Consider the following 14508-nt stretch of genomic DNA (forward strand, 5'->3'; position numbering starts at 1 on the left):
TTTTTTTTTTTTTTTTTTTTGGAGAGATTTTCACTATAGGGCGCGTGCACTTGCCAGCCAGACAGAGACAGAGACAGAAAGCGAAAAATCACCCCCCAGGAGGGGATGGTCACGCTGCAATCCCTTCTCCTCCATTCTCCTCTCGGGATCTTGGGCACACACACACACACCCGGTGTGAGTTTTAACCTACCGGGTCTGGGACACGAACTGCGGTCGACTACATGGGAGTCCAGCGACATAGCCATTACGCTAACTGCTGGTTCCCATGTGATGACTGAATTTTAAGTCGAACTTTATAGGAGATTGGAAAATAAGTAACATTATTGGTAAATGTTGGGTACTTTTTTCTACTGCAGGTTTTTATCATTCATCAGAGGGACACCATGTGAGATTGGAAAGACTGAAATGCAACAAAAAATAAATGCACTCGTTGACAAGGAAGGAATAGAGAAAATTGCAGAAGGATTGAAAACAACAGTGTCTACCTTACAGGTCATCATAGATGGTCTCAGCCAGCCTGAGAGCTTTGACTTTCGCACAGGTAAACAACTGAACTTGAATTACAGCCCCTTGTGTTTGCATAGCGGACTTTGTCCCCCTTGATTCCTCACAATGATCCTATGCCATAGGCAAAACAGATATTATTCTCCCATTTTGTCCATGAGGTAATTTAAGCAGAGTGACCTTCCTTCAAGGCAATTATAGTTAGTATCCAAAGCCAAAGCTAGAAACAGGTCTTCAGACTCCTCGTTCACTGTTCATTTGCCTTTACCCTAAACTAAATCCACTGTAGTGTTCCTGCTGTGTATGTGGAGACACACATTTTTCATGATCCTTTGGTAAGTTGTTTTTTAAGTTCTAGGAACTGGAAGTCCAAGGTAAAACTTTCAATTTACCAGTTGAAAAGTGAATCTTCTAAGTCACAGCATTCCAAGTTCCTGGTTTCTGTGTCAATGAACACATTGAACAAATAAGATAATATTTCTCTGTTGATTTTTCTCCTAATTAAAAGTGCTCTCAGCTTTCAGCATAGATAGATGGCAAGGAAAGTGTAACAGCCGTAGATGTTGAGAGCAGTGACCTAGTGAAAAAGAATTAATGTATCAAATGACCTACCAAGGAAATTTGAATAGGAGCCCCTGAGATTTAAATGAATCTACACACTTGTCTCATAACCAGTTTAGATGGTGCCATATTTAGGGCTTGGCTCTTTTCACTCTGGGGTAGGCTGTATTGAGGTGGTTAGGCATGCTCTTTGAAAAGGCTTATGCGAACTTAAAAACACATTTAGCAGGCTCACTATTCTGCACTATCCCCTCAACTCTTCCATAGCTTGTATAAATAAGTAACTAAATAAATAAATGGAGAAAAATAACATTAAACACCCAGCAAGATCTGTGCCAAAAATGTGGGGATAGAAGTCTCCAGGTGGTCCTCTACACAAAATGGCTGTTTTTAGCAGATAAATCCATGCCTCTTAGAGGTCTGATTTCCGTTTCTGTGAATTCCCTGTGTGTTGTCTAGCAGAAATACAAAGTAGAGCAGTGGTTCTCAAAAAGGGTGGGATTTGAGGATTATGCCTGTACCCACTACGTTAGAGTTGGCAGATAACTCTGTAGCCACAGGTGCCCTTTACTGGATATTCCTGTCCATCTTTGCTTTTTGTCATAGTGCTGACCACTCCATTACTTCAGTTACACCATAGATTTAGAGCAGAGGTGAGCCCTCAAATTATATAGTCCAGTAAAGTGTAGAAGTCCTTATTTGGGATACCCTAAGTTGAGCAAAAAAACACAGATGCCTCCGGGCCCTAGACTGACTGAGCTTTCTATTATAGTTACTGCAGTGCTCGTCAGTGTGACCAGTGAAAAGTCAAATAGTACTCCTTAAGCAGACTTTGGAACTGTTCTTTGCCCTGATGTAAGTTAGTTTTCGAGATATCCGAGGAGGCAGATGAATCATATTTTTGAGGGCACAGATAGTATTGGGGGCATTTCTTCACTACAGTATTTATGTTACATATCTCCATTTTCTCAGAAGTATTTTTCCTTAATGCCTCATTCTCTTCCTCATACTCATCCTGTCTTCTGTTTTCTCAGTGACATAATCATTTCATTCTCTGCTAACCTTCTGGTTGCTAGCTTCCATAAAGGGGTTCATCGGAAGCCAGATTACAGTGGACTGAATATGCATCTTGGCTATCAAAGTGTTAAAGTTTGCATGGTACATGGAGGATTTTCTGATTTCTCAGTGGCCCAGACTGTCTTCAGGAACATGTTAAGTAGTTCCTGACTCTGATTTTCCATGCAAAATTAAACTAAGCAGCTGATCAGGAACCCTTGGGGAATCTGCAGGCAGCTGGACCTCTGTAAGAAAAGAGGGGGAGTTTCCAAGCATAAAAATAAAATGCCTGTGGGGCCTCAGAGACCATCCTACCTCTGGCCAGGACTGCAACTTAGTTTCACATTGCTTTGACTGGGTCTTTGACTAGGATAAGGTTACATTATAGTAGGTTTCTTGCTTTTGGAATGCAGTACTTCAGCATCAGGTGAAACTACAAAATCAATTCCACTTTTAACATGTTCTTTTTTCTATGAGAAAAATGAGATTGGGGTGCAAAACAGGTTTTTGTTTTCTTTTACAGGAAAAAAGCTTAATTTAAAAAAAAAAAAAACTTAGCTTCAGTATAGTTTGACTGGGAGGAGGGAAGAGGTGACCAGTTGTTAATACAAATGTAAAGGAGAGCTTTAACAAGTAATCAGGATAAAGCCAACAGCTGTGGAGGAAAAGGAAATGGAATGGGTGGAGGGGAAAATGAGGTCTTAGTAAAAGGAGATCCAAGCATAGAATGTGTTCTTTGTTATTAGAGTCAATGCTCAGTCATCCTAGGAAAGGGGCCAAGAAGAGCCTGGATAAATGGAGTCCACAGACAGTCCACAAGCTTCATTTAAACTGTTAGTTCTAACTGTCTCCCTCATAACACCTTTGTTGTTTTAACCAGAGCCATAGTGATTCCTTGGCATGTCTTGTGCCCACCTTTTATGGGAGAGTGTTAATGAACAGAGAAACACATAGTGGGATGAGCAAGAAAAGAGGGCCGTAAGGAGCTTGAGAACAGAGATCTAAGAGTCTTTGTCTTTGCATCTCTAGCACCCAGCAGAGTGCCTGGCTGGGGGATAATAATAGTAGTTAATAAGTGCTTGATGAATTAAATTGAAAAATAAAAATGAAGAACTAGCTTGTCTGGGTTTCTGAGCCATAGATAATAACGAATCTGTAAATTTTGAATGGATGAATATATTTGAAATGGGTAGGAATTGATTCCTGGGTTCCAAATTTGTGGGAGAGGTAAGGGAAAAGAATACATCCACATTTGACCAGATGTTGATGTACTTTCTGGCACCTTTAAACAATTTAAGAATTCAGGCAATGAGGGTAGGGGGAGAAAAGCTTCTAGTCTCCTGTCTCCAAGTGTCTTACTTTCTCAGTGACTTAGTCATGTATGTGTATGGAGCAAAGATATATTCTCATCTCATAAAGAAGAATATGAGACTCTACTCTTTCGGGTTTTTATTGTCTATTCTAGTGCTAATGCTCACATGTTGTAAGATAAGATTAGGGAAGAAAAAATGAGTAAGTTTTCTTAAATTGTTTCTACTGTGTGAATCTATTTCTCCAACTAGAGAAGGCAGGCCTCTCTCTTGATCTTTTATCTCCCTTTTCAGTGTTCAATAAGGATTTGAGCACAGAGTAGATACATAGTAAATTCTTACTCACCAAGTTATGTTTTGTCTAGGAAGTGTAACATCTTATTAGTAACACTAACTTTTTTTCCCCTCTCCTTCTTTTAGATTTTGATAAACCTGATTTCAAGAGAAGCATAGTCTGCCTAGAAGACCTACAAGTTGGGACAGTTCTTACAGGCAAAGTTGAGAATGCCACTCTGTTTGGAATTTTTGTGGATATAGGAGTGGGGAGATCAGGGTTGATTCCCATACGAAATGTAACAGAAGCAAAACTTTCTAAAACAAAGAAAAGAAGAAGTCTTGGACTGGGCCCTGGAGAAAGGGTGGAAGTTCAAGTACTCAACATTGACATCCCCCGATCTAGGATCACCCTGGACCTCATTCGAGTGTTGTGAGTGTCCTATTGATGGCCAGTGCTGATTTATTTCCTCATTTCTGCAGATTGACAAGGATAAATCACATGTTTATGTTTAGAGAGATAAGAAAGAAATCACTAAATATCAGAAGCGTTTTCCAGACACTTAACCTTACTATTCCCTCTGAATAGAAAACTAACAATTTGATTTCTTCCCCCTCAAAGAAAATGACCAATATACATCCTTATATAGCTTTATATAATAATGTTTTCTGACCAAAATTTTATTTTTTACTCCTTTTACAGTTTTTAAGTTTTTACTTTAGGACTGGCCTTATAGCCTAGTGATTAATAGAGCTGAATCCCATATGGCTGACCATAATGCAAGTCTCAGCCCTGACAGCTTGAAAAACACACTGGACATGTGTGCATGTATGTCCCAAATCCCAGCAGGATGGAGAATTGAAGAGAAGGCTTTGCGGCATGACCACACTCCATTAGGGGTCTGTTTTTCTCTCTGTCTCTCTCCGGTCTCTGGTGAGCTCACATACCCTCTGACAAAAAAAAAAAAAAGTTTTTATTTAATTTAGTGTAGGGAATATGTCCACACACATGAAGTTAAAAAGAAGGAGCACCCCTACAGGATCTTGTCGTGCCATAATCTCTCTTCCTAACCCTTAGTTCATCAGGATTCTGGACATGTGTGTACTGCCTGATGTTTTCAGGCCAACCTGGGGACCCGAACCACCTATGGTCAGCCTTGCTGCTTTTAGCACTACAGTTCAGTTTGCTACTGACTGTACCACCAGGCTGGGCCTTCTTTTGCATTTTTATATAACAGGTTGTTTCACTTCTATTTGTCAACATCTGCCTTTTTGGATTTGTAGGGGATTGTCTTCTAGATCTGAAGTGTACAATGATTGTTGACACAGTAAGGTGGCAGTGTTTAATCCTCTCATTTTATACATTTTTTTCATCAGGACTTTTGGACATGATTCATGATTTTGCAATAATGAATTTTCTCTTGCCAACCAAACCAAACATATACCAGTAAAACAGATTCTAATGTGTTTATAACCATCAGGTGAATGGCTCAAAACATTTCTTCAGGAGGATATATATGTTGATCTCTACAATAAAGTTTTGTGGCTAGTGACTTGTTTTTGCTATGTTGATTCAGTGAATGGCCTCAAAGTCAATCTTGATTAAAGAGGTTGTGGTTCCTGCAACTGTGCCTTTGGGGAAGAGGGAAGCCGCTGGCAGTTTTTAAAATGGCTTCTTTTGTCTTACCACAGGAGGGTATATGCTAACATAAGGATTAAACTTCAAGTGGGGATAGAGATAACTTTCTAAAGATTGCATATAGATCAGGTTTTAAGGAACAAGAAAACAAGTCAGTAAAGGAAGTGACTCATTCTATTTTTATTCACTGGTGATGGTAAGTATTAGCATGGCCATTAAGGGTCAAAATGATTTTAATAGAGCCCATATTGAATGGGTATCCTGTCCATTCTGACAGTCGCTGAATTGGTTGATGGCCAGTGGAAGTTATTTGCATGACTGCATGAGTACCTGGACTGCTCCATGTGTAACACACAGAGGATGGTTACTGAAGAGGAGGAGCAGTGGGCAATAGCAAACACCCACTGTCTTGGCATACTTTCTCTTAAAGAGGCTTTTGCCTTAGGATGCTTGCGCTCATGGGAGAGGGAAAGTGAGAAATCCCCCCCCCCAAGGGGAATGGCCACAAGCAATCCCTCCTTCCTTCTCCTGGGATCTTGGGTACACATGCACACGTGCCATGTGTGATTTTGAAGCCACCTGGACTCGAATCATAGTCGGCCATGTGGGAGTACAATGATGTAACCGCTACTGCATTTGCTGGCCCCAGCATAATTTTTAACAGTGCCTCTTTTTATTCCCAGGGTGCCCCATTTTGCATAATAAATCCTGATCACCTAGTAGTAACGTCACTTACAAAGTAGTAACTGTGACTGTGTGTTTCACACACTCTGCCTGTTGGTTTGCTGTTCCCAAAATACACAGCCTTCTGGGACTAGTAGATGGTGTGAGATTACATTGCTGGACTCGCACATGGCTGACCGTGGTTCAGAGGCTTTAAACTCATGCCGCATGCCTGTGCTTGTGTGCCCAAAATCCAGAGAGGAGAATGGAGGAGAAGGGATGATAGTGTGACCATTCCCCCAGGAAGTGATTTCTTGTTTTGTCTGTCTCTCCAGCAAGTGTACCAACCTTATAGCAAGAATCCTTTAAAAAAAAATACACAGCCTTCTAACTGGCATGTGTAGATCTTTATTAATGCAGTAGGTTCCTTAAAAGTTGTGTAACTCAAGTCCTATCGGCCTAGCAATTTCATTTCTGAAATGCATTTTTCTCCAATTCTTGTGAATCTTCTACTGAAAATGGATCTTAATGTTATAACTGTGTCTTCCTACTCACATCTTCCAGTACTCTAACCGGTTCATAATTTGTGGATCAGTGATGAGTGACATGCACCTGAAGAATCTTATTCTGAAGCCTGAGGTACAGTTTAAAACAAATGCTTTTCCTGAACACTTTGAATACAGGAGCCAGAAAAGGTGATGGTGGGAAGCAACTTTGTTGACCTGGCAGCTAAGCCTTCATGGACACAAGCACCTGACATTGCCCATGGTTGTAGGATTTGTTTTTTCCATCCCAAATATGATGTAACTCTGTAAGGCCTAAGCTAGGAGAAGAGGAACCACATCTCATTTATCATTCTAACTCCGAGTCGTTTCATAGTAGCCAGTATATTTTACTACTCCTAGTCCCTATTCTACCACTGATACGCAGTGGGTCTTTGAGCTGATATCTACCTTTTGGGCCTCCTCTTGCAAAGTTTAAAATAAGGATGGCAATAAAGTGGCAATAAAGCATTTATTCCTCTAAAGATTATTTATTTACCTAGCCTTACTGGAAAATGTTTAATTTTTTTTGAGAGGTTTTTGCTATAAGGTGCGTGTGCTCGCCAGACAGACAGAGAGAGACAGAGAGAAATCACCCTCCAGGGGGCATGGCCACACCATAGTCCCTTCTCCTCCATTCTCCTCTAGGGATCTTGGGCATGCACACGCATGCACCCAGCGTGAGTTTAAGCCACCGGGTCTGGGACTTGAACCGCAGTCGACTACATGGGAATCCAGCAATATAGCCATGATGCCATTTGCTGGTCCTAACTGGAAGAGGTTTAAGAGAGAAGAGCAGGAGTCAGATAAGAGACAGTGAATATAAGAAAATTCAGTTTGGATGTAAAGGAACAAATATAGCATAGAGTCTAGAAGGGGGAAATTAAATCAATAAAAGGGTTTTTATCTTCTATTTTTTTAAAGATAAAATAAATACGTCTACAAATAGAATGATCCAGTAAAACAAGAAAATTTGATACAGAATACAGAAGAGAGAATTGCTTTAATAATATTCCTGACTGCATGGAAGCAGATGGAATGTAGTGTACACAGTGTTGTCTAAGATAGAAATGCACAGAGCTCATCCACATTAACAGAAGAAAAGACTGAGTATATGGGCACAGATGTGGATAGGTAAATGTAGGAACTCGTGGAAGGTCTCTGAATTTCTTCTCTTATTGAAATATGAAGGAATGTCATCATATAAGAGTCAGGGAAAGGTAGTTGGAGATTTGAGAAGAAAGGAAAAGATAAGAAATGAATGGGAACGAGAGTCAAGAAGCCTAAGAAAATAGACTAGAACTTTAGGCTGTGTTAAATGTTTTAGTTGAGGTTCGTAATTATCAATTGAATGTGCAGTCAGTTTGATTGTACATTTTTCTCCAGTCCCATCAGCTGTGTGAGTATAAGCCCAGATTAGGTGGGAAGGTGATTTAATTAGGTCTGGGAGTTTGCAAAATAAATACAGTGGAGAAAGAAGCAAGAAAGTTAAGGGTACGTAGATAAAGAAATTATTGATCATGGAATATAAGCTCCATAAGAAGGAAAGAATATAATAGAAAAGTGAGTAGCAGTGGAAAAATGTGGGATTAAAGGATTATAGGCCTTTATGGAATTTGAGAGATGTTAGAATGGGAATAATAGAGAATATAATGAGCAGATAACAGTGGTTATTAAAAGTGGATGGGATGGAGCTAGCAGATGGCAACCATAGTTCGAGTCCCGGACTTGGTGGGTTGCCTTCTCTTTCTCTCTCTCTCTCTGTCTCTCACGAGTGTATGTGTCCTGTAGCAAATTTTAAGAAGTAATAATAAAATAATAAGAAATACAATTATGTAATTTTTTGAAAGAGATTTTGGTATAGGGCACATGCACTTGCCAGAAAGCAAGAAATCACCCCACAGGAGGGATAGCCATGGTACAGTTCCTTCTCTCAGGATTTTGGGCACATATGCAAGCGTACCTGGCATATGTTTCAAGCCACCGGGGCCAAGACTCAAACTGTGGTTGAATAAGAGTCCAGTGATGTAATTATGCCATCTGCTGGTCCCAATAAATAACTGTTAAAAAAAAAAAAAGTGGAGTGCACAACATTAAGATTTTAAAAGGTTTGCATATTTTGGTATTGACAGTATAGAGAATGATGGTGAGATAAGTGGCAGAAGTAGAGGGTGGAGATAAGATCATTCGAGAAGAGATCAAGACTGAGAATTCAAGAAGGAATACCTATGTGAATAATGATTTTAGGACGATATTGCAGTAATGCAGGCCTAAAATATTGGAGGCTTGGACTAGAATATTAGTGGTAGAAATGGTTAGATTCTAGATATAATTGGAAGGTGGAGGTAGAGCCAAACAGGATTTCTTTGTGTAAGATTTAAGACAGACAGGAATCTAGAATGGCCCCAAGGTTTATGGCCTAAGCAATTGGACATATAGAATTGCTGTCTACCGAGATGGGGAGGGCTATGAGCAACAGTTTTGGAGAAAACACTCATTTTTAACAGGTTGTATTTGAGATACTCATTAGAAACCCAAGTGGAGATGCCCAGTTAGGCAGTTGGTTATTTGACTGTAAAGTTCAGGGGAGAAAACTGGACTGGAAATGTAAATTTGATGGTCACTAGCACATAAATGTACTTATAACCATGAGACTAAATAAGACTGCCAGTGTAATGAGTGGGGTAAAGTAGAGAAGAGGTGAAGAGGGTTGAAAGCAAAGTGTATTACCTAAGTAGACATTTGTTACTCTCTACTATGTCTTCTATGTGTAGAAATATGCCCAGCATATGGTAAGTGCTCAGTAAATACTGACTAATTGCATTAACAAAGAAATAGATGAACATCCTATGAAAATTCAATAAAATGGTGAAATATAAGATAAACATCCTAAAAAAGTATGTTAGAAAATATGACAGGATATTCTTATTTACTATAACAACACACTGTAAAATATATAAAATAATCTAACAAGAGGGCCAGCAGGTGGCATGGAGGCTAAGGCACTGGATCCCACATAACCAGCAGTACAGTTCGAGTCCCAGACCCAGTGGCTTGAAAAATCACACCAACCACTTGTGTATGTTTGCCCCAGATCCCAAGAGAAGAGGAGGACAAAGGATTGTGGCCAGAGTGCTGATTTCTCACTTCCTCTCTCTCTGGCAAGCAAACACATCCTATAGCAAAAAATTAAAAACTTAAAAATTAATAGTAATGTAAATGAAAAATATTAAGAAAAATTATGAAATTTTACTAATGTATATAAGATAAAGGCAGACTACATTAAGGCTTGCTATGTTTCTGGATGGGAAAGACCAGTCTTGACACATACACTAAGAAAGAATATGTACATGTCCCCATTTTTACCAAAATTTTAATTATCATTTTAGTTGACTCTGCCTTTGCTTGTGTTTGCTTATTTATTTAAATTTAAAATTTAAAGAAGAATATGTGAAAAAAGTCAAGTCAATACTTTAAAAAGATAGTAGAGTTAGATATATGAGGGAATTTGCCCTACTATTGGGTCGTTAGAAAAGTCATGGTGCATTTTTGCATAGAAAAGTATGACATGATTTTTCCAACAACCCAGTAGATATTAATGTGTTATCTCAAGTTCCCAACATTTAAGCAGTATTTGCTAGCACAGGAACAGACGAACAGAAAAGTGGAATAAAACATAATTCGAAATCAATGGATTTAATGTATGTTTGAACGTGGCATGTCAGATTGGCCACACTACTTACAAAAGTAAATTCTAGATGGATTATACAAGGGGTCTTCAAAAAGTCCATGGAAAAACTGGACTGGAAATGCATGGATTTCAGAATTTTTAACACCAAAATAAACTCTTTTTTCAATTTTTACTTTTATTTTTTGATCAGTTTGCCAGAGGGTATGCACACTCACTGGCGAGAGAAAGGGCCGAGGGTGGGGAGGAATGAGCAAGCACCCCCCATGGGAGATGGTCATGCCAAAAGCCCTTCTCCCCCTTTCAGGATTTGAGCATAAACATACACACATCTAGCATGTTTTTCTGACTTGAACCATACAGTCAGCCACGTTAACCATCATGTCACCTACTGGCCCTCATTCCACTTTTCTACAAACTTTTTGAAGTCCCCTTATACATAAATAAAAATATTTTTTAATTATAAGCAAACGTAGAAGCGCTTTGCAAAGTGCTCAAATAGCCATTGTTATGGAATACAAAAAAAGATAGGGAAACATGGGCCTGTAGACCTGAAAGTATTATTGAGGAGACATCTCAATGAGACCCTGACTCAGGTCCTAGAGATGAAAGATGAGCAAGGCATCTTTTGAGGCTGGCTTCAGCCTAGAAGAGTTAGAATTCAAGCTGCAGGAAAGGGTATCGTGGGCATTTGGGAGCTCAGCCTGGCCACTGTGTACTTCAGAATATGGTGGCATCAAGACCCTTTGGAGAGTTTAGCTTTGAATTAACGTAGCGGGTTGACATCAGGATATCTCTGTGTCTAACCCTAACCTCGGAGTTAGCACTGTGTTAAAATTGGAGATAGCAAGAAGGGACAGGATGGAAAAACCAAAAATATATTTAGCCATTTTTTTCATTTTGGCTTCCTGCCTAAAATCAGTCATAATGAGTGGGATTTAAATAACAGATCATGGAGAACTCCTGAATGACTGGGCTCATTGCCAGAGCAGTCTGTTCCACAGGAAGAAAGATTAGATTTCTTCTCACTCACTCACTCTATATGGTGAGGAAGACTGGGTTTTTTATTTACAAAGAGTGGAATAAGCAGAATCTGCTCCTGTCGACACTATAAATTACCTTTTTAGAAATTAATTTTAAAACCACCCTCAGGAAAGGTTTGCTGTTCTCTTGCCTCTTACCAAGAGTCTAAATAAGGATGGTAATATCCGCCTCTTAGGTATTTTCAAGGAAAAAGGTATCATTCTGAAAAAAGGAAAGAAATTACTAATCTAAATACCACAGGGACACCAGAAATTTAACCATAACTTCATGGCCCATCTAATATGACAACTAGGAATGATGTTATGTAGCCCAATCCTAGCAGAAAAATTAAGATCAAATTCATGATCATTGGTGAAGGGGAGATGCCATGAGAAAGGAAGAGAGAAATAATAATACCCTCTGTGTTGGAGTACCAAGTTTTGAGCCCAGGTTTATCCAAGCAGTTAAGCCAAATATGTCTCCAGATTTATTGCAGTATTTTGCAAAAGCAATCAAGTAACAGATGGATGAAAGCCTGCTACTGAAAGCTTTTCACTTCTGACAAAACTTTCCACCTCCTTATGGCCAGGCTCACAATAACCAGGGAAATTTCCCCCAAGGGAGCATACCTTTAGATGTCTTTCTCCTGTCCCAGTGATTGGTTCTTTGAACATTTGACATTTGCCCACCTGCTTCCCAGATTGAAATCTCTTGGCAAGGAAGGAGAAGGTGGTACCAGTGAAAGGCAAGCTTAAGATTTGTTCAAATTCTTTGGTTCACAAGGTTAAATTAATTCCATAAAGCTAGAACTCCAAATGCAACTTCAGTCCATTTTGCTACTTCAGTAACCCAAATAGCTAAATGTCTAGTAAGGTACATAGTCACTTGTAGCACCAGTGAGAAACACCTGAAGTTATTTTTGGCTATTTTGTCATAATTTTAGTTTTATAACTATTTTACTGATTGAAAAAATAATATGTATAGTCTAAAAAGTATAAATAATGAAATATAAAAGTTGGGAAACAAGACTCCTGCAATTTGAGAAGTATTCACCTTTTATTTTATATATATTCCCCTGCCCTTTTCTATACATACACCTCTTCATACATAAAGATTTCCCATATTAGCATAAGTTATATACATTATCTTGTTTAAAAAAAAAAGAATTGTTGTACTCAACTTTATTATTTATTTATTTATTTATTTATTTAAATTTGACCAGAGAGGGACAGAGTGAGTGAGAGGGAAAACGAGAAAGCAAGCTGCCCGTTCTGGGACTCAAACCACGGTCAGCCACGTGGGAGTCCAGCACTCCCAACCACCACGCGCTGCCTGCCGGCCCCATACACTGTTCTTTTTTTCTTGACAGTGTAGCATGTACTTCTTTCCACATCAGTACCTACTTATCTAAATATATTTTGTTATGTGTGTAAACGGTACTGCAGGTGAATACCATGGTACATTGTCCTCGTGGCATTGCTGTCAAAGCACGTGCACACTGAAATATCAAAAGCTATGAAGAAAATCCCCCCCATACAGTAAGGATAAATACTGTTTCATGAACTTTGGTGAGTTAGTACTAGGTTAAGATGCAAAATATATTCTCTCTTGTGGGTTGAGTTTTGTTTTGTTTTGTTTTTTTAGAAAAGTGAAAGTCAAGGCTGGGAAGCATCTTCATAGAAAAAGTTCTTTCTCTTCCTGCAACTCAGCATACTGCCTCTCACTACAGAGTCTTGCCTGGAACAGCCTCCCGTCATTCTCACCTTGACCCCTTTATCGGGTCACAGGGAGGCATATTCTCAGAAAAGTCTCATTGACCTCCCAGACTAAATCAAGTGTACTGGTACCGCTCTCCTTGCATCACAAACTTCCTTTCACTTCCTGCATATACACATCTGTGTATGATAATAAATGTCTTCCTCTGCAGACTCCATGAGGAGGGCGGCCTTGACTATCCATCACGGCTCGTGAAAATCTAGAAATCCCATCCCCCTGTTTTCATTACTTATCTCATTTGATTTTGACACATTGTCACCAGACCTTCTGAGTCTTCCATCTTTTTATTTTGATTCTTCCAGATATAGTGTTTGTCCTTGATTTCTGTCTCAATCCACTTTCTCTAGAAAACAAAGCATGAAAAAAGTGTATGTATTTGTGCTTTATGGACACTTACAGTCCCAAGGCAGGAAGATAAAGGGAAGACGGAAGTGAGCCCAGGAAGCAGAGAAAGCAAATATAACGTGTTACATTACTGAGCTGGCCACAGCCTCATAAGGAGATGTTGCCAGTTTTTCAGTCACAAGGTTGTACTGGAAGAAGCAAGGTGGAATGTTTGTGGCTCAAAACAGTGGAAGGGTAGAAAGAAGGTAAGAAGAGAATTTGTGGTCTCATTCTGTCTTGTTTCTTACTGATCAATGTTCACCTTTTCGGGCAATGATTCTCCCATCTTTCCAGGTTTTATTGCCTGGCTTTGATGGACAGCCACTAAGAAAATGTGTCCAGGTGAGTCATGCCCGAGCCAGCCATCAGCATGACTGCAGTACCAACCAGTCTTCCCATGGAGCAACTGGCTGTGAGTTGGGGTGGGGGAAATATAGGCAAGACTAAGCCAATCTGGGGAGCCTCAAACAGGTCCAACACAGCTTCTGGAATGTTAAAGTTGAGGGGGGAAATGGCAAAGAATAAGAAGGAGGGAATCAAGGGGAAAAAAGAAAGTAAACCATTCAACACAAAATGGAAAATTATCTGTTGAAGGATAATATGTATGGCTGACTATTGATGGGCCAATATTCAGTGTATTCTGGATGGGAAAGTTCATTTTGTATGTTGTAGTGGTATACAGTGAAAGAATGTAAAATTTTAAAAATAAAAAATAACATCTCAACAATAAAAATAAATAAAGAAAGAAAGAATTGAGGTTCTTCCATCCAAAGTAACTTAGCTTTTAAGAGAGATTTTTGCTATAGGGCATGTGCGCTCCCAGAGAGAGAGAAAGTGAGAAATCATTCCTCAGGGTGGATGACCACACCTCAGTCTCTTCCCCTTCATTCTCCTCTTGGGATTTCAAGCATACACACACACATACATACAGCACATTACCCCAATTTTTACCCCAGTCATCCCTTGCTTCTATTCTGTGGTCATGGAATTCAACTTTAATCCAGGCTACCGCAACCTGCTCCCAGGCAAGCTAGCCCAGAACTTACCCACCTTTAGCCTCATAATCTATAGCAGCACCAGGGGACTGA

The 14508-nt window shown here is 39.5% G+C and overlaps 1 protein-coding gene across 1 annotated transcript in view; it reads left to right on the plus strand.

Moving 5' to 3' along the window:
* Positions 1-4477, plus strand: part of SRBD1 (S1 RNA binding domain 1) — a 236477-nt gene extending 232000 nt beyond the window's left edge. The window contains exons 20-21 of the mRNA XM_006159897.3: positions 358-542; positions 3853-4477. Of these exons, the coding sequence (XP_006159959.1) occupies positions 358-542; positions 3853-4142 (475 nt within the window). The 3' untranslated portion in view covers positions 4143-4477. The remainder of the gene's footprint in view (positions 1-357; positions 543-3852) is intronic.
* The last annotated feature ends 10031 nt before the right edge of the window (positions 4478-14508 follow it).

This window comes from Tupaia chinensis, unplaced genomic scaffold (assembly GCF_000334495.1).
Source record: "Tupaia chinensis unplaced genomic scaffold, TupChi_1.0 Scaffold000661_1, whole genome shotgun sequence".
Lineage (NCBI taxonomy): Eukaryota > Metazoa > Chordata > Mammalia > Scandentia > Tupaiidae > Tupaia > Tupaia belangeri.